This window comes from Diceros bicornis, chromosome 37 (assembly GCF_020826845.1).
Source record: "Diceros bicornis minor isolate mBicDic1 chromosome 37, mDicBic1.mat.cur, whole genome shotgun sequence".
Classification (NCBI taxonomy): Eukaryota; Metazoa; Chordata; class Mammalia; order Perissodactyla; family Rhinocerotidae; genus Diceros; species Diceros bicornis.
The window spans coordinates 23,778,315-23,803,101 of NC_080776.1; the positions used below are offsets into that span (position 1 = coordinate 23,778,315).

A 24,787-nucleotide genomic window follows, 5' to 3' on the forward strand; every position below is an offset into this window, starting at 1 on the left:
CCCCGTGACCCTAGACAGAGTCCAGGGCAGCCCCCACCTGTGGATGGGCCCTACCCCTGGGTCCTGCCACAGAGGTTGGAACGAAGCTCTGCTTTCTCACCCCCCTGCCCTTGCACGTTTTATTTTGCAGACACACATGCTCATTTCCATCCTCGGTCCCACTGCCTCCCAACCTTCTTTTCTCAGCTCTAACCTTGATCCTGTCATGGGCTGAGTCACCTGTCCTCGCTGTCTGTGCGTCGTCTGGGAGTTGTCAGTGCCACCCTGGGTGGGATGGGACCCGAGTCAGCACTCACTCACCTCAGGCACACGTGGGCTGGGAAGCCTGCCTGCTCTCTCCAGCCGGCCCCCCGCAGGCTGAGGGAGCTCAGCGGCCATCCTCCTTGGCCCAGCCAAGCTCCTGCCACCACGAGTCAGCCAGCCCATCTTGAAGGCCAGTGCCAGTCTGGGAGCCTCACTCCAACTCCCCGGCTGGTTCTTCTTCCGTCCACAGGCTTGTCCCACCTGGATGGTGCAGGATTCCCCAGGTCTTACAGTCCAGACACCCTGTTTCAAAAAAGGAAAAATTGTGTCTGTCCATTCCAAACTCTCTACCCTTTCCTCCTCTTCAGAAACTTAGAACAAAATTGACCCATCTCTTTTTTTTTTCATGAAGCTTTTCCTTTTTGTCACGATTTCCAAAAATATGGCCACAACTCTGTCATCAGATGTGCATTTTGCTCAGTATTTGATATGTGGCTTGTTTGTAAAAACATGTAACGTGCTCTGGGTCCCTTTAAGAGCCGATGTTATCAGCAATTGTCAGTAAAGTCATCGTCATTGTCATCACCCTCAGCATCGTCCCAGTGAGCGGTCCTGTGGCGTGGAGACCGCACCTCATCGGCTGCGCCATGTGATATTTACTGGTGCCGGCGGTTGATCTCGTTTGGCAGGCACTAGATCTGCGGGTTGCAGGTGGGACATGTCCCAGGGATCGTCTTTGGGGAGGGGAGGGCACGTGGAGCTTTGGCCCTGTCAGTACCCCTCAAGGTCACGTGTGGCAAAGCCTCATCTGTCAGGCTGCAGGACCAGAGCATATCTGAGCCAGGCAGACCCCCCAAGACTCAGTGGATGCACAGCTCCTGTGACCTGGGCCCACCTGCCCTCTGATCCCCGAATCCTTTGCTGGCCCATGGCTCACACACCAGGCAGTGTCCTGGGCGGGGCACGGGGGGCATGGAGGGCCACCTACGGAAGGGATTCCATTTTAGGCAAGAAGAAAAGAAAGTATTTGCAACTGCACCTTTGATTGTATCTTTTCTTTTTATTTTGGGGACCAGATCGGTGTCTTTCGGACGAGTCGCCCACTCTCATTTTCTCCGCTCCCGAGTGGTTGATTTATTTAAAGGTGTGTCAGCACGGGGCTCAATGAGGAGCCGGGCCTCCTCCTCTCTGCTGACGGCCGGCCATGCCAATAATTCATTTTTTAGCTCATTAGCTAACGGAGGCTGTGAGCAGCGGGCCTCCAGGGGATTGGAATGAGGCGAGGTGATCTACTGCCGGCCACACTGCTCTTGAACTGGCCTTCCTTGGGGAAAACGAAAGGCCGGGCCAAGACAAGCTGGAGATCCCAGAAGGAAGATTGGGACATCAGAGTCACGGTCAGACTGTTTGTGCTTCGACATCGTGATTTCATGGGGGCGAATGGTTTTAGACAGAACATTCTCGAAGAAAAGGAATCATTGTCAGAGTGTCCATCTTTCGAGTGTTAACTGTTGGCACAGAAGCCAAATGAGAAAGAAGGAGAATGTGGTTGTCCAATATCTTAGTCAGCTAGGGCTGTCCTAACAAAATGCCATAGACTGGGTGGCTTAAATGACGTCTATTTTCTCGCTGGAAGTCCAAGGTCACGGTGACAGCAGGGATGGTGTCTGTTGAGGCCTCTTTGTGGCTTGCAGACGGCGCCTGCTCCCTCTATCTTTCTGCGTGCACACGGAGAGTGCGAGCTCTGGTGTCTCTTCCTCTTCTTAGAAGGACACCACTCCCTTTGGATTAGGGCCCACCCTTAAGACCTCATTCAACCTTCCCACAGGCTTTACCTCCAAATACAGTCACATTGGGGGTTAGGGCTTCAACATATGAATTTTAGGGGGGGACACAATTCAGTCCACAACATTTAGGAAGACTTTAAACGTCTCAAGGCTGTGGGCAGGGGCTGACCAGTTTTGGCCCAGCTGAGCACCCCTCATCCCAGTGTCTCAGGCCCCTCTGTACCCTGGGAGGGGACTCACAAGACACTGATGGGTTTGTCAAAGCCCCTGGCTGAGGGCCCTACCTCCCCCTGCCAAGCACACTGACTACGTGAGGCTCATATCTACAGACAACTGGGATCAGAAACCTAAAGCATCAGACAGGCATTTTGACCTCCACCCCTGTGCCACCAGCACCTCTTGTCACACACACCACCTCCACAGGTGAGCTCTTACGTGCTTGATATCAATGTGAGTCATTAGAGACATTCTTCTCTTCAATCATAACAACACCAACAGCTGACACTTGTGGAGTGACCACGGTGGCCAGCACATCATCCAAACATGTGACCTCAAATCCCAAAACCACCTTGCCTGCTGTAGACATCACTCTGCCCATTTTACAGATGAGGAAAGGAGAGTCCAAGAAGTTAACTGAAGTTGCAAAACTCTACAACACAGAGCAGAACAAAGCAGGCTCATAAACCCCAATCGCTCTAATGGCGAAAACCACAGCCTCTTGGCCCAATGTCGGTTCTCTTTTCCCTCCCTTTGGCCGCTGTGGAAAGCACACACAATTAAGCTTTCCCCCGACTTTGTCAGGGTGAGCAGTGACCACAGAAAATGGGCTCTAAATAATAATAAATGCTTATGCGTGAATGGGAGTAGCTGAATTAGCACACAAAAAACCCAAATGTTCATGTCTGAGTCCTTCATGCCTACTAGCTGGATTTCAGCTGCTAAAAGAACACCTGACGCAGGCTTGAAGCCCTGTGGCCTCCCTTAGCTTTCTGGCCTCCTCCTGGCGTCTGAAAAAACACTGACACATCACTGTCCTGCAGGACCCAGGAGCCAGCATTGAAAGCTTTTTTTTTTTTTTTTTTGAGGAAGACTAGCCCTGAGCTAACATCCGATGCCAATCCTCCTCTTTTTGCTGAGGAAGACTGGCCCTGAGCTAACACCTGTGCCCATCTTCCTCTACTTTATATGGCACGCTGCCACAGCATGGCTTGACAAGCAGTGCATCGGTGCACGCCCGGGATCCGAACGCGAACCCCGGGCCACCGAAGCGCAGCTCATGCACTTAACCACTGTGCCACCGGGCCAGCCCCAAAAGCTTGTTTTTGAATAGCACAAGAAGTTTTGGTGAAGAGCCTTCTTCCATCAGATAATAAAAGCCACACTGGGGGCGTCCATAGTCGAGGGAGGGGCCACGTGGACATGGGGCTAGGAGAGGTGGACACCACCGAGAAGGCCACCTTGTTTTGTCCTCTTGCAGTCTTCCTCAGGGACAGTTCATCGCATGGAGCCTGTTTCCTGTATCTGAGTTGTTGGAGGTTCGGAGCCCTTATCAATAATAGTCAGCCTGGGCCCGCCCCGTGGCTTGGCGGTTGAGTACGCGCGCTCCGCTACTGGCGGCCCCAGTTGGGATCCCGGGCGCGCACCGACGCACCACTTCTCCGGCCATGCTGAGGCCACGTCCCACATACAGCAACTAGAGGGATGTGCAACTATGACATACAACTATCTACTGGGGCTTTGGGGAAGAAAAGGAGGAGGATTGGCAATAGATGTTAGCTCAGAGCCGGTCTTCCTCAGCAAAAAGAGGAGGATTAGTATGGATGTTAGCTCAGGGCTGATCTTCCTCACAAAAAAATAAAATAAAAAAATAATAGTCAGCCTGCTCCAACTCCTGCGATGTTGCAGGTGGGTCCACTGTGAGGCTAATGAAGCCAAGGCTTTCCATGAACCCTCTCCGAGGCCCTGTTCCTAACATCATAGACACAATATTAGAGTCTTCTCTTCAAGTAGGCTCCCAAAATAGTATGAATTTTCAGCTCCACAAAACCTGGAGCCGCCTTTATCATGTATTGTAAACAACACTGATTTGTAGAAGCAAAACAGTTTAAACAGAATCATCATTCAGACGTGTGTCGATTTCAGTGTATTCCAGTGAGCTTTTTTGTGGAGTGACAGCTCCGAGGACAGAAAGTCACCCACATGTCCCTGTGAGAACCCGCTGATGACAGGAGAGGATCCGGAAGCTGGGGGGTCGTGCTCATTCTTTGGCCAGGATATTCGAATGTTAGAAAATGGAATAAGTACTGTTAGGACTGTAGTTACTGTGGTCAGTTCTCTGGTTTATCCATGGATGATTTGGCAACAAATATTAAAATCAACTGGAGCAGAATAACACAGTTCTGATTTTAACGCATACCAAAAAACAAGAGTTAGCAATTGCAACTTGAAGATCCAGATGCAGCCTTCGCCATTGTCCCTTTGCATTTAATTCACGTTGGGCTCTTTCTCTTTGGTGTTTTTGTGAAATGCATCAATGTCTGTTTCATACCTTTTAAATAAAGTCTTTAAATAACATGCAAAGCACCGTGTATGGGGGGTCGTCTCTCACCATACCCCGGATTTCCGAGACTGGGCTGGCACTTCTGTGCTTGTGTTTCGGCCCGAGAGGGGATGGCGTGCGGGCTGCCTCTGAGCTGCGCCACGTTTGTGGGTGCTGCTGGGGGTTCTCAGCTGTAGCCGAGTGTTTGTCCTGGAAATCTCCGGATGAAAAGGGTCGGGGGTCACCCTGGGGTCGCTCACATGTACCAGGAAGTGAAGCAAAACTAATCCAGATTTACTCCTGGAAGAATTTGTTTGCCTAAGTATTTAAAAACAGATTAGGGCTCACCCGACACTGGATCACTGGCAGCAATGTAAACACGGGTAAAAGGTGGAAGCAAGGCCTTTTTTCTGTGCTCGGGAAGAAACAACGCCCTGGGTAATGAGTTTTCTTTCTAGAGCATTGAGGGGGCCCCGCGTGATTTCTCTCTGGAGTTGTAGCTATGTACCCTGACGATTCCCCCGGAGAAAATGCCGAATTTTAGGAGAAGGCCATTGTGAATCAGTGTATTATCTAAGTCTTGGTGGGTAATTACAGTCACCTCTTATCTGTAGGGCTTTTCTTTCTTCTGTCATCATCCTCATCAGAAAGCATGTGTCGGGGCCTCACAGAGCCCCCCTGCGCCTCCCCGCTCTCTTCTCCTGACTCGCCCATTTCAAGAGCTACTTGTGAAATCTCACTTACATCTTTTGCATTTTTTTGCTCTTTTTTTTCCTAGCTATGCTGCAGTCTTGAGGATTGCTGAGCTGTTTTCAGTGTCTCTTCAGCCCTTTTTTGAGAACCCAAAACCAAAATCCACCATTAATATCCACAGTGCAGGCATAGATTCCTGGGGTCTTTTCCTTCAGGTCAATATAAACACACCTTGCTGTTGGTTTCTTTCTTTCTGTCTTTTTTTTTAGCTCCTCTTCCCATCCTGCCCCCTCCTCTTTTTCTCTCAGCCCTCCTTCCAGATGTCATAGGCAGCTTCCCGTCTCCTTTGGACCCCGAGGAGCAGAGGGCCTGTGATCATACCCACCCAGCTCGGGAAACTCATCCTCAGAAGGTTGTGCCGTGGGCAAGGGGGCACCAGCTGCCATCGTTGTGACTCTCTGCGTCCCCGAGGCCGCCCCCCTCCCCTCCCCACTTCATCCTCTCCTCTGCACCCCTACCTCAGCTCTGGCCTCAGGGGGCCACCTGGCTTGTCTCCTAGGCTGGGCCCTAGGACACTTCCCCTCAGAAAACCCAGCCGTTCTTTGTCATTTAGAGAATTCTTGATGTTCTCCACTTAAGCCTTCCCCCAGTGTCCGGAGAGACGACGCAATTGGGCATGGCAACTAGGTTTAGCTTCTGTCTCTTTTCTAAACCTCCCCATTGGAGTCTCTTCCCTTTCACATGTGGGTCTATAGCAATGTTTTCTTCAACTGGAAGCGTTTAGAGACCCCGAGGAGTTCACACACACCTCCGCCCGGGCAGGTGAGTTAAGAGCTGAGAGCAGAGGTCACACCCAGGTGGGGGCAGCGCACGGCTACCCTGACCCCACGACTCCAGTGAAACGTCCTTTAATCCCGACTCACGACTGTCGTTGCGTACAGCGGAGCGGACCTCTGGGCCTGTGGCGTCCTCCTGCACTCTGCCAGCTCCCGGGCAGCAGGGTGGTTCTTGCAGGCCACAGCCTCTGCGTAAAAGCAAAAGAAATCAAATGAGAGCTCGAGGCTGGGGGCCTCCGTGGTCCTCACACCTCAGGGCATCAGAACCCCCTGCAGGGCTCGTGATTTAGGGGGATTGGAGGGTCCTGAAAATCTGCGTTCTAACAGGTCCCCAGGTGGTGCTGACGCTGCTGGTAAGGAACCCCACTTTGTGAACCATGGGTAAACCTTTCCCAGGGGGCTTCCTTGTGCTAGCAAAGACCCTTGTCTCCTGCTATTTCGCTTCCCCCTCGGTGCTGTGGGTCCCAGGATAGGGGTGGCACCTCGGTTGTCCTGCCTGATTGTGACCGCGCCTGTCTGGTGGCTCTTGCAGGGAAGAGAAGGAGCGGTGGATCCGGGCCAAGTACGAGCAGAAGCTCTTCCTGGCCCCGCTGCCGTGCACGGAGCTGTCGCTGGGCCAACACCTGCTGCGGGCCACCGCCGACGAGGACCTGCGGGCGGTCATCCTGCTGCTGGCGCACGGCTCCCGGGACGAGGTGAACGAGACCTGCGGGGAGGGCGACGGCCGCACAGCTCTGCACCTGGCCTGCCGAAAGGGGAACGTGGTCCTGGCCCAGCTCCTGATCTGGGTAGGTCGCCCATGTGCCCGGTGGAGACTGGAGTCACTGTGGGTGCTCTGTTCTGCTGCCTGGGCATCTTTCTGGTGGAAGGCTGTGGTTACTAACCTGAAAATGGGAAGCAATAACGAATAGGGAGTTTAAGGTTTCAGTGTGGAGGCCCCTGCCTTTTGGGCTCACCTGTGTGAAGGTACCACCAGAAGGACTGATAAAAGGGAGGAATAAAGTCGGTTCATGGGAGGAATGAAGTCAAGGGACATGTTCTCCTTCGGAGGAGACAGTGGTCCTCTCTGCACAGCATTCACTAGAGTTTCTGCACAGTTCATCTTTTTGATTACGCCTTGGGTCAAGCATGGTTGGTGGTATCCCTCTTGTTCCTTTTACAAAAACTCCCATCATCTTTTTGCGGTGGGGTGGTGGGAGGATGGATATAAACTGAATGGTTTATATGCTTTTCCCATTACCAAATTTGGGGGCTTTTCATTCATGTAACCCAAAAATCCTAGACCCTAAACTTTGAGGTTTGATGTGGTAGGAGTTTGTCAAAGGGCTTTTTCTGGACTGTTCTGATTAATTTATACTGGGGAAAATTATTTTGTAAATTTCTATTAAAGCATTTGTCATGCAGCTTGAATGGGGAGAAGAAAGGGAGAAAGTGATTGTAAAGAGAGGCCCTGTCTGTGCAGGCCAGGAGCTGCTTCTGAGAAGCCCATGCACCCTGCACGGGGGCTAATTGCACAGCTTTGGGGTCTTCAGCCGTGGCGAATCCCCATCAAAGGGTGGCAGAGAGTTGCCTGGCAAGAGGGTCCCTGGGTAGGGAGGGGAGGTGTGTGCTCCCCAGGAGTGGGACACTGCCTAGAGGTGGGTCACCTGCTGGGGGCTCTTCTCTCTCCACCCCCAGAGCAGGAGATGGGTCTGCCCCACACAGCTGAGCATGATACCAGTGTCGACATTTTCATCTGCCTTATGATGGGTGTGATGGGAGAATTAGATGCACAGGTACCAAAATCACTCAACTGTTCAGCTTCACTTTAACAATTGTGTCGTGGTCAGCTCAGCCCTAGCCACAGACTGGGCAGCTTAAACGACAGACGTTTATTTTCTCACAGTTCCGGAGGCCAGATGTCCAAGGTGAAGGTGAGGGCAGGGTCTGCTTCTCCTGAGGCCTCCTTCCTTGGCTTTCAGACGGCTGTTTTCTCTCTGTGTCCTCACATGGCCTTTCCTCTGTGCACGTGCATCCCTTGTGTCTCTTCCTCTTCTTATGACACCAGTCCTATTGGATTAGAGCCCTACCCATATGACCTCATTTAACCTTAATTACCTGTTCAAAGGCCCTATGTGCAAATGCAGTCACATTCTAAGGTACTGGGGGTTAGGACCTCAACATATGAATTTGCGGGGACACAGTTCAGTCCATAACAAGTTGCGTGCTGTCTTTCCCTCTCAAATTGGCCAAGAGTTCCTTTGATGGTGATGCTCCATGCGGACGAGAGGGTGATCAGGACAACTCCCGGACATTGCGGTGGAAGTGGAAGTCAGTCCACCCTTTTTCAAGAGCAAGAAGCTTAAAAATGTTTGTGTAATTTAACCTAGTATTTCCCCTTCTAGTCATCACCCTAATAATCAGAGATCCTGAGAAAGATTCGATGTGAGGATGTCCATCACAGCACTATTTATACCAATGACATTTTTGTTTTTTTTGTGAGGAAGATCAGCCCTGAGCTAATATCCATGCTAATCCTCCTCTTTTTGCTGAGGAAGACTGGCTCTGAGCGAACATCTATTGCCAATCCTCCTCCTTTTTTTTCCCCAAAGCCCCAGTAGATAGTTGTATGTCATAGTTGCACATCCTTCTAGTTGCTGTATGTGGGACTGTATGTGTATGTGGGACGCGGCCTCAGCATGGCCGGAGAAGTGGTGCGTCGGTGCACGCCCGGGATCCGAACCCGGGCCCCCAGCAGCGGAGCGTGCGCACTTAACCACTAAGCCACGGGGCCGGCCCCTACCAATGACAATTTTTAAACACAATGTGCAGCAACTGAGGACAGAGTAACTGAATTATGTTCATGTGGAGGACTACTATATGGCTATTACATGTCATGCTTTTGAATAATTTTTAATGATGTGAGAAAATGATCACAGTATAGTGCTCAATAAAGAAAAAGATTGCAAATTATTTGTGTAAATTTTATCTCAATTATGCATATATGCATTTAGATTCAAAGAAAAACCATTAGAAGGAAATACACTGAAATATTAACCAAGTTAATCTCTGAAGAGTGAGATTATAGGTGACTTTTTCTCTTGGTGCGCTTATGTGTGTTACCTGTGTATTTCCTACAATGAAAATGGATTGCCTGTGAGATTAAAAAAGTGAGTATTTTTACAATTGGAAAGTCGAAATAGAAATAGCAAAACTAGAGTTCTCCTTGGTCTGTTTCTTTTGCATAAAGGAGGGGCTTTTAGTTGCAAAGAGCACATTCTTTCCTTAAAAGAATCCACCACAGGGCCAGGTTGTGCCACCCACACGTGACAGTCCACTTCCCCAGCCAGTTCATCTGCAGCCCATCCCCAGCTGGTCCCTCTCCGTGCACAGGCTGCACACAGAGGTTGAAGAAAGCTGCCCGGTCCCCTCCTTCTGTCGCCCCCGGCAGCTGTGCCTCCCTCCCCAGTGATGCTAACGTGGGCTCTGTTGCCTCTGCAGTACGGGGTGGACGTCATGGCCCGCGACGCCCATGGGAACACCGCGCTGGCCTACGCACGGCAGGCCTCCAGCCAGGAGTGCATCGATGTCCTGCTGCAGTACGGCTGCCCCGATGAGCGTTTCGTGCTCATGGCAACCCCCAACCTGTCCAGGAAGAACAATAACCGGAACAACAGCAGCGGGAGGGTGCCCACCATCATCTGAGGGGCGTCTGCGCCCACCTGCCCCGCCATGCCTGGGCCACCCGCAGCCTCTCGAGCTCTCCCTGGAAGTTACAGCATGTGAGTCCTGTCGCGTCCCCTCACTCTTCCTGGTGGTCACCTGCCACCCACCCACCCACCCCAAACGAAATCACCAAACCTAGACAGTCCTCACGGGGTGAAGAGGAGGCCAGGAGGCTGCAGAATCGATTCTTTCTCATAAACCCCCCTGATCGGCAAACAGGAGCGACCGAGGGCCTGGGTGGGTTGATGATAGCACACGGCAGCGCGGGACCCTTGTCCCCGTGGCCCGTCGACAGAGCACGGCACAAGGGACGGGACGAGAGGGGGAGGGGGGGCGAGGAGAGGGGGTACCTCTCCTTAACTGGCTGTTAAGCACATCAGTACATTTCACCTCTACCAAACGGAACGCTTGGGTTTCATCTCTTCTCTGAGGAGCTTGACGGCATAAATCAGAAGCAAGCAGAGTTTGTCAGGTTTGAAGCCCCTATGATGGTATGTGTCAAATCAGTTGTAGCTAATCTGTCCGGGGAGAATACTGGCTTCATTACACTTGTATAGTTGAGCTCTTCCAGCATTACCGCTGTTTAATAGAACGTGATTAGTCATCACCGAGAAGAAAGCATATTAGCTGAGGAGGTATTACGCCGCACGCTCCGATGATTGCCGTGATGTGATTGCAATACTCTTAGAAGCATCCGATTATCCCAGGCATGTTCTTTCGAGCCCTTGGAGCCCTCCTTTCTAAATTCACTGTCATAATTTAGTATCTGTTTAATTTTTCAGTCCAAAGAGAAGAAATCAGTCGCTGAATGTTATTGGACTGCATTCTCCTTGGTGCAAAAACAAAATGAAAAAATAAATAAGAGTAACTCGGAAATTCAAAAGGAAATCACAAATTCAGCTAATAATAACATTTCGAGTGCATTTAGTAAACTAAGTCCATGCATAAAAGGCTATTTTTTTCCCCAAACGTGAGAGAGATTTTATGTCTTTTGGCCAAGGCGGATGTCTTGGGTCTTAGTCACTCCTGGGCCACGTTGCCCAAGTCACACAAGCTTCTGTATTATATCTTTAGATAAGATGTGTGAAAATCTATTTGAATAAAAGAAGTTCATAAATATGCATTGATTTTTGTACAGACAAATGGCACCTCTGTTAATTTATAAATTGAACTGGATGTGAACTAATAATATGCAACTAGTTGAGATAAGAGGGTTACAGATCATTGTACATGGAAAATATTCCCAGCAGTAAACACTTCCATTAATGTGATATACAGCTTTTAAAAAGGAACATATCAGAATAAGATAGTGGTACAATTTGCTTATTAAAATCGAGAAAGAAAAAAAAAAGACACTGAAGCATATGAGAGAGGGGGAAAGAAGCATGTGATTCCTCATTGTTGAGAAGCACGATTTAGATCTGACACCAGTTTTGCCAACCCAGAGGAAGGAGCTATGGCAGGGGAGGGGGTGATTTTCTGGGTACTGGCCCCAGGTGCTTTGCAAAGGTAGATGGTGACTGCCACCCACCATTCTGTAGCAGAGCCTGGCTCATGAGAATCCCTAAGACTTTTCCTTGGCAGCCAGGCCCTCCATTTTAGTATGTCACCTGATTTGCTGTCATCGTGGTATCGGGCTGCCTCAGACTTCAGCCACCCTCAACGTGGTGGCCAAACATAGTAACCCAAATCATGACTCCTTAGGTTAAAAAAAAAAGAGGGGGACTGTGCCTCGAGCCCTTTGGCAGTAGACGGGGGAAGAGGGTTGTCACATTGAAGGATGACACCAGACTGATGTAGCACAAGAACGCAGGGCGACATTCACCCGGCAGCCTCTGGGGAAGCCCCTTGCTCTCATATAGTAAACGTTCTATTTTGTAAGGGTTTTTCCTCTTCTTTCACTTTAAAAAAAAAAAATTTAAGTGGGGAAAAAAAATAAAGCTTTACACAGAATTTATATGTGGATCAGTGTCTCATGGACATTCCTAACCTTAATTCAGCTCAGTGGAACTCGGCAGTTTCCAGGAATAACAGGTGCAGAAGCCACGAGTCTGAGGTCCGTACTCCCTCCACCCGATTTTTAATTCTGTGTTTTATCACCGTGTAGTTATTTTAAATGTGAATAGGAAGAGAAAAAGTGATTGCTTATTTTTGAAGAACGCGTTACTGTTCTAATCCAGCTATACACATCCGCCTCCGCACAGCCTGTAGCATAGAATTTCCATAGTGAACGCAGATATAGTATAAAAGAAATTCTTAAATTATTTCATTGTAGTTAATTCCCACTATAGGAATGCTTTATCATAGTGAAGCCTTCTTTTGAAAAGAAACAGAATTCCCTGTAAGGCTTCTCTTGGGATGTATATGAGTGTGTACATATTATTATATGTGTTTATAATATAATATTTTCCCAAATGACTTCTTTTTTCACTAAGCCTTTCACGACCTGAATACTAGATTGGTTTTTGCCCTCCCCCCCCCGCCTGGGGATTTCATTGATCCCTCCTTAGAAAGCTCGACCCTCTTCTGCTATTTTTATCGATGTTGATCTGCTCCAGGAGGAGGCCTGCTTTCTTGAGCCTGAGTTTTGGCAACAGTGGAAAGGCGGTAGTGGGTTTCAAGGGTTTTCTTTTAAAATAAAGGTGACTGGTGGCTAATCTGTTTGTATGTCAGTGTCAAATGAGCTGTCGCCACTCTCATTCCCTCGTAAGGCCTTACTAACACCAAGGCCGGAGAAGGCAGACCAGGGCCAGGGTTAGAAATCACCAGTTTGGGAAGGGGGTCGAGTTTTCATTGTTTATTCCCATGTAAGTTCTATGAAGTGGCAATGACATGGGAAGCCACCACTGCAGAATTCACATAACCGTTTCAATTCAGAATTAAAAATTCCCCTTAATGAGAAACCGCCCCCTGGGGAGGGCACAGGAGAGGGCAGTCACACGTGAGGTAGCTGTGAGGGTGGTCTGCATGGACCCCAGACCTCACCGGATTCCTTCTGTGGCCACGAAAACCCTGCAGAGGAAGAAGCCTTGATTCTGACCCCGCATAAGTGGACCTCAAGTACTGGGGCCAGCAGATGGCTTGCCAAGCCCGGAGCCCCAGGCATGGTCCCGGCCCCTTCCATCTCCTCCTTCCCGGGAGGTGAGCACCTCGAGGGTGAGCGAGTGACATATTCATGAGTCTTTGGTCCCACGAATCGGTGTAGTTTCCTGTCTCCCAGGAAGTGCACACTGGGTGTAATTATCCCAGAAAACAGGTGAAGACAACAGGGTGCTTGCTGATCGTGGGGCTGTGGGGCGCAGAAGAGAATAGCTCTTACTGAATTACTCTGGATGGGAGTTCTTAAGTGGGTGCGTTCTCTGCAGGGCCGTGAGCCCGGCCAGCACTGCTGCAGGACCTTGCAGTTCCGCCCTCTTCTGAGGTTTTGTCCAGCCTGACGAGGTCTGCTTGGACCCAGCCTCTGCATCCCTTGTAGGCACTGGTCTTCCCAGTTTTGTGACACCTGCACGCATACAGGGTCATTCCTACGTCTGCAAAGGAGATGTCACTAACTTCGTGAGGGAAAAACACCATCCAGGGAGAAAGACAGCCCGGGGGCCAAGCAGACCTGGGTTCACCTCGCTTTGCCGTCCCACCTATGCAGCCTTTGGTTGGCATCCAGCTTCTAGGACTCTCTCCTCATCTGTGAAACTGCCGTGGCCTTGCAGGGTGTGGGGACCAATGTGATAAATGCCAGCCCCACGCCCAGCCAGGGTCTGGATGTTCAGGTGACAAGAGTGTTTATTAAGAATAGAAACAATGATAGGACCGAAGCCAGAGCACAGCCTGGACACCTGTCCCCAAGCTGGCACCGCATCCTCAAGCCAGCGCCCTAGGAGTCGGTGACGGCACACTTGCCAGCCCCCCGCCGTTTGAGCCTCTGGTGCTAAGCCCACCAGTGCTCTGTGGGCCCCTGCCCACGGAGATGCCTTCTCCCCCGAGGAATGAGCCCAGACTGCCCACATACCATCTCAACCACCCACTTGCCAAAATTTACCCTCCATTTTTTTTTCCTCTGAGTTTGATTTTCCAGAGGCAGAGAGAGGGTTGTCTTACCCTCGTCCCATTCACTAATGTTGCTTTCATCCCAGGATGACCCTTCTCTCTCCTACACCCTGTTGTTGTGTTGCTGGCTGGGACAGGCCTACTTTCCTGCAGACGCCACCTTGGGTCACCGAGAGGCTACTGTGACACCCTCACCTATTGGTCCTTATTTCAGTGTCATTTTCCTAATTCCTGTTAAAATCAGCTTTCTGGAGAGCACCCTGGCTGGCAGAGAGTGGCTTTAGGCTTACCGCCTCTCCTCTCCTTCACTGAGCTGGTGTGATTGGATAGGGAGCGTCCGCTGCACTGCAGCTCTTGTCCCTTTCAAGGGTGACATTCGACTTGTGCCTGCCCTTTGTGATTGCACTGTCTTCCTCCAGAGTGGCCATTGGGTCCTGCCCGACCCCCAGCCCGAGCTGTGTTCACGAGTGACATGTGTCCCTGTGGCTCCCACTCTGCCAACCCTTCCTCCTTGCATTTAGAATGTTCTGGAAACAAGAGGGGGACATCCACATTCCCGCCTAGGGAGGTGCAGAGGCCTGAAATAATGTAGATCCTCTAAGAGTAAGTATGGTCAGGTCTCAGAAACGTCCCAAAAGGCAAAGATATTTGGAGAGAAAACCAGTTACCTCTGGGTGGGCCGCTTCCCCCTGCCCCCACATCTGCTCTGTTTCCGTCCTTCATGCCCCACAATGTTGGTGCACCTTTTCTAGAACTCCCCTGGATTATATTTATGTCCTTCAGGCAAATAGACTGAAAAGTGGTCAGGAAAGAATTCGAATAGAAACGTGAAGATACAGGTCTCTCTTTCCCAGGAAACAGGATTTCTCTCTAACTGCCTCCTGAAACATGGATTTCACGTGTTGTGAAGTCGTGTCTCCAAGGGATGTCCACCCTCATCCTTCACCAGAAAGCTGAGTGAGGGCCTTTGGCATCAAGACTTGCGTTTTTCTCCTCTAGCCGTTATTGACCTGTTTCTTTTTTGGATTCCCAAGTGGTTTTCTTCAGGAAGCCCCGTGCTGAGTGAGTCTGGTGTGGGCGCCCTGGCCAGGCCAGGATCCCCAGTTGTGCTGCTCACAGTGGGCAGGGGGCCTGGCCACTCACCTGGGCTGCTGAGGGGTGGCGTCTGTCCCCACTCTGCTCTACCCTGTGCCACCAATGGGTCCTTTGTCGTTCAAGCATCGGAATCAGGTTACCTTTCAGTCAAAACATCCTATTCCTTCCAGTTATGCAGAAGAGAGAAAGGGAGTGGGTTATCAGGTGGGGTAGGTGGAAACAGTGCTCAGACTTCTATCTCCACCACTGCCGAGAAGTAGTCACTGTGACCTCCGCGATGAGAGAGAACAGTGCAGGCTGGCCAGCACCCCCATGTTGGACCTTCACCTCACGAGGGAAAAATAACATGTGACAACATAGACTTGACTATTTGCAAAACACGATGTTCTTCCCCTTAGAGAAGTGCTGTCCTTAAATAGATTTTTTAAAAATATTAATGGATTCCCTCTTTAATGTTGAATACCTGCTGCTTTTTAAACATAGATTGACACTTTTTTCCAGTTTGGGTTTTTCAATTTGGGTCAGAGTTGAAATTAGAGCACATTTCATCAGTAGGGGATTCTGTAAAAGCAAAAAGTCAGTTTTTAATTTGTGATTTTTAAAAAGCCCAGGTTTTAGAAGGGTTTCAGTTACATCAGTGTAGTACGCACCCTCCCCAAAGCAGTGGTAGGTACAGAGACGGTAAATTTGAAAACCTCTCCTTACCGAGTTTCATTTACGAAGTGCATTTGGTTTTGGGGTTTGGGCCTGTTTGGTAAAAATGTCCTTGTCTGAGGCCCTCATCCCATCCAAACGCACTACAGGGTTGGGGCCAGCGTGCCCAGGAGAGAGCGGCCGTGGCTCTGAGGCTGCAGGTGTTCAGACAGGAGCTGCCCCAGTGAAATGGACAGATGAGCCCTGGCTTCTAGCCACGTGACACCCAGCGCCCAGCAGCCACTCAGCGTGTGCCAGGCAAGGTGCCTTCCTGAGTGGGCAAAGGCACCTTCTTTATTTTGGCCAGGCACGTGGCATCTGTAGAGAAGGACCTCCCCGAGGGTCGTGATCAAGCCGTGTGATAGAGACTCGCCTGTCAGAGTCCATTTAGGACTGATCTAGAATTCAGTGTCAGAGGGAATTACATGACCTTTGTCCTGAGATGTAAGTGAAAGAAAGGAACCAAACAAGCTTCGAGGCTGTTGGGGAATCTTCAGAATAGAACAGACCCCCTTAACACACCAGCTGTCGGGAACAGTTGCCCCTAATTCAGATTATGCCCTGATCCTCCCGGTGCCAGACGGGGTCCACACTGGCCTGGGAAGCTAATATCTGAGCTGGTTCGAAAACTCTTGTAAAAAGGTGTTGTCCCGGCCCCTAGAAGCTCACTCAGTTAGTGATGGCTTGTGTAAAATGTTGAATGTAGGAGCTCGATGAAGGACGTCCCAGGTCTTTCCACCCTGGTGTCGCACCTGTACATAGAATCCCTGAGTGACAGGCCTCTTGCAAAGACACTGGCAGCAGCCCAGCTGACAGCCACTGCTCTCAGCTCTGCCCCTAACATTCCACCGAGTCGCCCTCAGAAAATGTACGTCCTGCCTGGGTTCTCTGGGGGTGGGAGGACAGAATGGACCAAGGGTGCCGAGAGCCAGGGCCAGACTGGGGAGTTAGCTCTCCCTGACTGCTCACGAGAGCACAGCACGCACCTCCCAGCCCCACCCCCTGGGGTCCCAGCAGTTTTCTCACCACCACCGTTACGGGGGTGCACAGGCGGACTCATGTGAGGGTCAGGGCTGTTCCGTGGCGGATGGGCAAGGGGTACATTTAGAAACTGCTTTGTGGCAGTTCACACATCTTGATGTTAGAAATGATGCCTTCAAACCTTGCAAAGCATCACGGTTTCCCTCCTCCAACTGGGTTTTTGTGTCTAAAAGATATCAAATTCTTGAGGCTGCAGCTCCTGCCCAGGCCTGAGCACCCAAATGCTGGGGAGGATGCCACTGGGGACCATGCTGAGTGCACGAGATCAAAGGCACCCTGGTGAGCCCCGAAGGGAATGGGCTGGCTGCCCTGGGAGGGGCTGGAAGGGTTGGCCAGGCCAGCCACAGGCAGGTGGGTTCCGGGGCGTGGCTTCCTGCCCCAGACAGCCCCCTTCTCCTGTCCCTGACTTTGAGTTGGCTTCTCTTCTGGCCACGGGGTTTGTTTCTGAAAGGGGAGCCCAAGCAGGTCAAAGGTGAGAGGCATTTCGAGGAGGGAGCAGGGAGGGCCCAGCCCCAACACACCTCTTAGCATGTTATTCTGTTTCTGTAAATAGCAATGTACAGAAGATGGACGAGCAGCCTGCGGTTTATCCAGAGATGAGTTGTTTTTTTTTTGGGGGCGTTGTTTTTATATTACCTCATTCAGCAAGGTTATGTTTCACAATGACTCGATGATGCTTTATTTATATTATTTGTACTGTAATTAAAACCATTGACAGACATTTCACTTTGCTTGTTATTTCATATGATCTTGTTTTGATTAAATATGCCAGTTTGTATTTCCCTGCCTTGGGATTTTTTGTGTCGGCTGTACAGTATTCTAAGGGGAAAAAAAAGAAAAAGAAAAATGTGTAAAGTAATGGAGAGAGGTGGCTATAGTGTAGAGACCTCTTTCTAATAAAGAACTGAAAATACATCTACACCACTGCCATGGAGGTTTTTGTTGGGGGCTTTTTGAGGGGGAAGGGGTTGGTCATTTATAGAGACTAATTGGGTTTCTGTTTCCAGGTGAGGTAGCTCAGAAAAGAGGCTGCCACTGCTTCTGGAAGGGATTGTGCTGGGCCTAGGCAGCCGCTGCGTGAGGGAACTGACCCACACGTGCTGCACTCATGAGCATCTTGACCGACTCCTTCATTTACAAGAAACTCAGAGAGGCTGCGGTTTCCCAGCCAGTGATTGGCTGGGCCCAGAAGTTCCAGAAGCTTCTGAAGTCTCTTTGCACTAGAGCACACTGCCCCGGATATGTGGAAAGGACTTAGCAGGTGGCTAAGAAATAAAACCATTGCAGAATGGTATTATTAATACCATGAATATTAATATTATTACAGTTTTCTCATACAAAATACATTATATCTTTACTCCTAAAATCAGAAAAGTCAAACACCCAAAATCCCACCACCCAGACATCACCCAGTCAGCGGTCTGGTGAACACCTTCCGTATGCTTCTCTCTGCAGAAGAGACAGGCAGATGTCCTCCCACTGCACCCCACCCCCTGGCACTCTTCTGTGCCAATAAATAGAGAGCCACCTGATCTCATGGCACGTTACTATTTACATTTCTGCTGAGATTTCCCCATGGCGTGAGGGGCCTACAGCACCACAAGGTGCCTTGTGGACTGTCCCAGCACAGAATGGGACGCCACACCCCGGGGACAGCATCCCACCCAGCCATATGGTCACGCGACCCCCAGGGACATGCTCACACAACATCCAGCAGACCAAATGCAAAATGTCACAAGGGTTACTTGTCTTCTAGGAAATAATTAGAAGAAGGACAAAGAAAAGTGCTTTTAGAAGGAAAAAGTTCCATTACACGCTTGTTAGTTATCTGTCTATTGTATTTGGTAACAGATTTACAAAACAGGCTTAAATAAGTTAAGGGATTATTTTTCCACACAAGAGAAGACACCTGGAGGTAGGCAGGCCAGGGCTGGCATAGACAGTTCTAGAAAGCCGTCCGGGCCCAGCCTCCTCCAGACCATCTGGTCAGCCATCATTCATGGGTACGTGTTACCTCCTGGCCCCCACAGAGGACCATTCCCCTCCAGCATCTGCATGCCAGGTGGGAAGGAGAGAAAAGGTGAGAAGCAGCGGCTGAATCGGCCCCTCTTATTCAGCGTTCCCCAAAGCCCCACTTACGACCCCACCGACACACCATTGGGCAGACTGGCCCGGGTTGATCAGGGCTACAAAGGAAGCTGGGACACATGGCGGCTCAGTGGGGAGGGGTCTGGTGGTATGGAAGATGGGGAGAGCGGGTGTAGAGGAGGCAGCACACGGTCTCTGCCCGTCCACCCTTTGGTTCCCCGACATTCGAACACATCCTCTGTCAACAAACACTCGCTCCCCCAGGGAGATGCCTGGTGGGCGGGCTGTCCCCGGCCTCGCTGCTGCTCAGTGGCTCCTCATCTGTCCTGGCGGCCCCATTTGTGACTTTGTCCCCACCTTTGCCTCCAGTGCTCTTGAGTCAACCTCAGAGTGTCCATTGCCCTCCTGAGAGACCACAGCTTCTCTGGCCCCAAGTGGGGATCTGAATCGCTCACCTTTCCAAGACAAGGTACTTGAGACAATGCCCTGGCAAGATCTGTCAAGTCAGGAAACAAAAGCAAGAGTGAATGTCTAGATTTTATAGCCAAGATTTTTAAAGTGATCATACACAGTTCTGGCCTGGCCACAATGGGACTGTCACTTACATGCTGTTGGTGAAAACAAAGTAAAACAGCCTTTCTGCAGAGAGGTATGAATTGTGTACAAAGGCTCTGAACATCTTCCTTCTGGCCCAGGATCCAGGGCCCAGACAACGTCTTCATCACAGCAGGGGCTCCGTAAATAAGTGCTGATTATGTGAATGAATCCAGTGCCTAGGAATCTGGTCAAGGAGTAATGTGACTACTTCAAAATTTCCTAAAAGATTTTCATGACTTGGATATTTATAATAAAATATGGGGAAGGATCATAGAGTCTAACAGTAGGGGGCTAGTTAAATGACGGTCCCTCTATAAAGGGGAAGATGAGTCATTTCAAACTGTGTTTATCACGTGGGGAAATGATACAATGTAAATAAAAATTTAGGATACAGAAGTATATATAAGACTAACCTCTATAAAATAAAGATATTTTTATATCCAGAAAAAAAATCCAAAATGTTAGCCATGCCATCTCCCTCTCTGGGGAGTTCTGGATGGTTTCTATTTCCTCTTTATATTTTACTGTCCACTTTTTCTCCATAAGTATGTATTTTTAAAAAGTTATTTTGAGGTACATTTTAAAGCTCACAGTTTGCCATTGACTTTGAAGAAAGTGGTTGAGTTTCTTATTAACGTTTTTCACACTAAAATTGAAGAAATGATGGGCAAATTGATTAATAAACTAATGAACAGATTGATTAAAAATTAGGAAGTATTCAGGTTGGGGGCAAACTGTAATTTACAGAATCTGAAGGAACAAGTTCAAACGGACCCCTCACCGCAGTCTCGACACACTGAGCTAGGAACCATCTAGAGGCCAGCCCTGGGCCTCCTTGCCTCCTCCCCTCCCAAGCTCCCCTGCCCACTCTGGTCCCCGCCATACCCCTCTTCTCCTGGGGGTCTGAGCTTGCTGTTCCATGCTCGAAACCCCTTCCCAGCTTCCCATTGTTCTGACAGGGAGCCTGCAATCCTAAAGGTGGCCCCCCTGGTTTGCCCGCACTGCCCTCCCACCCCCCTCACCTGCTCCTCTTGCCCCTCTGCCCCTCCCTCTCAGCTCCAGCCACACCCCAGCATCCTGGCCCCTCTCCTGCTCTGCACCTTTGTCCACCTTCTTCCCTGGGAAGACCCCACTCTGTGCAGCTGGCTCCTTCGCATCTTCAGGGTCTCCAGTGAGATGTCCCTTCCTCAAAGAGGCCTTGCCCACCCGCAGCCCGGCTCAGTCGGGCCCCCTGCTCTTGCATTTGGGCCTCCTGGCCCCTCACTGTGCTCATTGCAGCTGGTCCTGCATTTCACTGTGGGAAACTCACCCCCACCCTGCACCTCACTGGCGTTCCGCGGCCCGAGGTCTGTCTGGGTCACCCTCAGAGCCTCAGGGCCCAGCCCAACTATCCAGTGAATGGAAGAGGGCATGGAGAAAGGAACAAAGTCCAGCCCACCAATGGCCTTGCCCTGCCTGGGGCACGTGGGCACCGAGGGTCCCGTTGCACCAACCACTTTCTTTGGGTTGTTCTGCCTTTCAGGAAACCAAACCTCGTTATAACTGAGACAGGGCCGAGGAGCGAGAATGATCTGGAGGGACGCCCCCAGGCCTCTCCCGGCCCCCCAGCTGTCCCAGGGCACTTTGGTGGGACCAGGCTCTGGTTGTTGACATGCGGGGCTCTCCCTCAGGTGAGTCCCCCAGCCCAGCCCCCACAGGCTCCCCTCATGCGCCCTGACCTGCCCCCACCTGCAGGCGAGTGCCGCGTGTGTGGTTACAGCGCAGTCGTAGGGGACAGAACCTGCAGTGCGCGCCAGTGGGGAGCAGGGAGCTCCACCGGCCCCACCGGCCTCAGCTCGTCCCAAGAAGCTGCTAAGACACAATTTATCACCACTCGAGTCCAGTAAGGCGCCTAATTGGCCCATAAATGTGGTCCAATAACTGCACCTGACACCCAAAGGCACTGCGGGCAATTAGCACTTATTTATTTGCATACGGTATTGACCAATCTCTGCCTCCACTGGCCTTTAAGATCTGTTTACTTTCAAAGCTGGAGGGAAAAGGATCTCGTTTACTGCACTGCAAAGGGTACATTACCAACACACACATACACGCCACACACATACAATCACACACGCACCCCACACCACACACACAGCACACACACACACACATACACCACACACATGCATACACATCACACACACCACACTCACACATACAAGTCACACACCACACACACACATACACACACCAGCAGGGATGATGGGAACTTGGCATTGCGCTGCTCCTGGCTGAGGAATTCACTGGTTGATTTGTGTGCGGGGCCGTCTCTTGTGAAATATTCAGCAGCTCAGGCCCCGTCCTGTGCACTGCCCTGAGGCACTGCCCGTACTGTGCAATCTCTCAGGTGACTTAGTCCAGGGCAGGCCTCGGAGGGACCGGGAGTAGAGAGCGGCCTGGGCCCCGTGCCCTGGCCATGTGGGCTCTCGAAATGCACAGACCGAGTCACGTTCACTCCGCTCCATCCATCGTGGCTTCGCCAAACCACACGCAGGAAACCGACCTCTCTGAAGACACAATGTCCCAGATCCGAGTCCTCCGGAGAGCGGGGCTGCAGCCTCTCCGCCCGAGCCATCTGGTATCTGGTGTGGGAAATGTAATCTCACCTTTTATCAATAAATGTCCTGCCCATGGCCAAAGCGGTGTATTGGGTTAAGGTGTGGACTGTGCACCCAGGCAGCCTGGGCTTCCTAGATGCTCTGAGTGTTCATCTGTAAAATGGGGGTAATGATGATACTCACCCTGGAGGGTTGTGAAGAGTAAATGAGTTAATACCTGGAAAGAACTTGAACGGTGCCTGGTCCTTAATGAGTTCACGGTAAGTATTAAAAATCATCAGCATCATTAGTATCACAGAAAAGTCAGAACATCCAAATAAGCAACACCATACGTAACATTAAAATCCCCCCAACCCACATGCAAGCAATAAACACATTGTCAGAGATGGAAAAATGTTTTAAAGCAGAGAGTGTGCAAAAAGCAAGTTATCAAACAGCATGTACACCATGAGTCCTATACTGGGAGGGAAAATTACGTAGAATTACATATAGGTATGTGTATACATGCAAAGAAACACTCCAAAAGAACACACGGCAAATGTTAACAGGGGTTCTCTCTGAGATTAATCTCGATTTTGATTTGTTCTCTGCTTATATGAATTTTCTGTATGACTCTTATAACTACTTTTAAAATAAGGAAAGAAAATGAAATGAACAATTACTAACCCCTCAGACATAGGCGCTCTTAGCGTTTGAATGTGTGTCCTTTCAGCCTTCTAAAAAATATACATGTACTTTTATTTAAAAAATAAAATAACATTCTTCAAACTATTGTGTAGCCTACTCTTCCCTTCAAATATTTGTTTTGAAATTTTTCAAGCCTACAGAAAAGTTGAAGAATAGACTATTTCAGAGTGCCTCATTTGTATTCACCAAATTTTAACATTAGATGATAGATAGATGATAGATAGATAGATACATAGATGGATGATGGACAAATGATAGATAAATAGATGATAGATGATAGATAAATGATAGACAGATAGATGATAGACAGATAGATGATAGATAGAAGATAGATAGATAGATATAGATAACGTACACACACTATGCTGAACCACTTGAAAGTAAATTACCAACCTCATGATTTTTCACCCTTAAATAAATAAGCACAAGGACTTTCTCTGGCGTAACTACAAGACCATTATCACTCCCGAGAGAGTTACCATTGATATGATATAATATGCAGTCCATATTCAAATCTCCTCAATTGTCCCAATAATGTCTTTTATAGCTGATTTTCCTCTCATCCAAGATCCAATCAATAATCACACAGAGCCCTTAATTGTCATGATAACCTACTTCTTTAAACTTAAATGAGCAGAAACAACTTTTCATGTCAAAAGAAAAAAATAGCTAATATGATTTAAACACTCACCAGCCAGGAACGAGGCTGCCTGATTCCCCGCGCATCACCAACATGGCACTAACATTTTATTTTCTTTTTCTCCAATTTGAAAGGCAAAAAATAGGATCTCTTAGTTTATCTGCATTTTAACACTATTGGGGTTGAAATTTTTTATGTTTAATGACAATTTTGTTTTCTTGCTCTTGTATATTCTCTTTTCTTTCTATTCTTGCATATTCTTTGTTCATTTTTCTTCCGGAGTATTTATCTTTTTCTTAGCAATGTGTACTTAGAGGATATTGACCCCATACATATCACGTTATAAAATTTTTCTCATTATTTCGTTTCCTTTTTAATTTTATGATTTTTTAATGTACAGACTTTAACACTTATGTCCTCAGCTCAGTCTTTATCTTTATGATTCTTGCCTTTGGTGTTATGCTTAGAAAAATCCTTCCTCACCAGAGATTAGACAAAGCTCAATTTCTCTTCTAGTACACTTCTATTATTCAATGGTTCTTTATTACATTTAAACCTTTCATTCATCTTCCATTTGTGAACATTTTTATTTTTTCCAAATGGCTAGCTGATCGTACCAATTCCATTTGTTAAACAATAGGATGGAAGTCCTTTTAATGTATGACATAAATGACGGAATATCCATATAATAGACTAATATTAGCCATTAAAAGAATAGGCAGACCTATATGTACCGACATAGGAAGGTGTCCATGATATACTGTTAAATAAGAAATTCAAGTTGCAGAGCAGTGCATAGACAAACACGTACATAAGCATGTGAACACACATATACACACACACACAATACACTCTGTTGTCCCTCTTGGTCACCTTTGCTGGCAGCTCCCCCCACCCTTTTGACTTCCAAATGTTGGAAGTCCCAAGACTCAGTCCTGGACCTATTATATTCTTTACTCCAGAACTTTCCTAGATGATCTCATCTAGACCCAGGGCTTTCAATATTTGCCCTTGACTTCCAAGTTTATATCTCTAGCCTTGCCTCTCCCCTGAGCTCTAGACTCTTACATCTACTGCTGAATAGGTATTTGGATGTTGTATAGTTAGGAATGCTTTTGGCAGCAAATAATAGAATACTCAAGTAACAGAGGCTTAAGCATTAAAGACAATTAATTGTATCACACAACAAAATATTTAGAGGCAGACAGTCCCGGGCTAGTGCTGTGGTTGAGCAGTGTTATTAAAAAAAACATAATTCAGGTTGTTTCATGCTGCTCCACTGTTGTTAGCAAGTCAGCTCACAGTCAAAAGATGGCTGCCACAGCTCCAGACAGTGCACTCATGCCCATGGGATAAAGGGATGGCACTAGCCACACCTATCCTTTTTATCAGGAAAGCAAAGACATCCCCAGATTTTCCATCATCCTCCAGCAAATTTTCCTTTTATGATTATCTCATTGGCCACAACTTGCTCATATAACCATATTTAGAGATGCTGG

At 49.0% G+C, this 24,787-nt stretch overlaps 1 protein-coding gene across 11 annotated transcripts in view; it reads left to right on the forward strand.

Annotated features, from left to right (window-relative positions):
* AGAP1 (ArfGAP with GTPase domain, ankyrin repeat and PH domain 1) overlaps window positions 1–17,597 on the forward strand; it is a 561,575-nt gene extending 543,978 nt beyond the window's left edge. For 10 of the 11 annotated variants that reach the window (XM_058533270.1, XM_058533272.1, XM_058533273.1 and 7 more), the window contains 2 exons: window positions 6,631–6,886; window positions 9,579–17,597. In XM_058533270.1, the coding sequence (XP_058389253.1) occupies window positions 6,631–6,886; window positions 9,579–9,782 (460 nt within the window). In that variant the 3' untranslated portion in view covers window positions 9,783–17,597. The remainder of the gene's footprint in view (window positions 1–6,630; window positions 6,887–9,578) is intronic. The other variant, XR_009217063.1, reaches the window with a different exon arrangement.
* The last annotated feature ends 7,190 nt before the right edge of the window (window positions 17,598–24,787 follow it).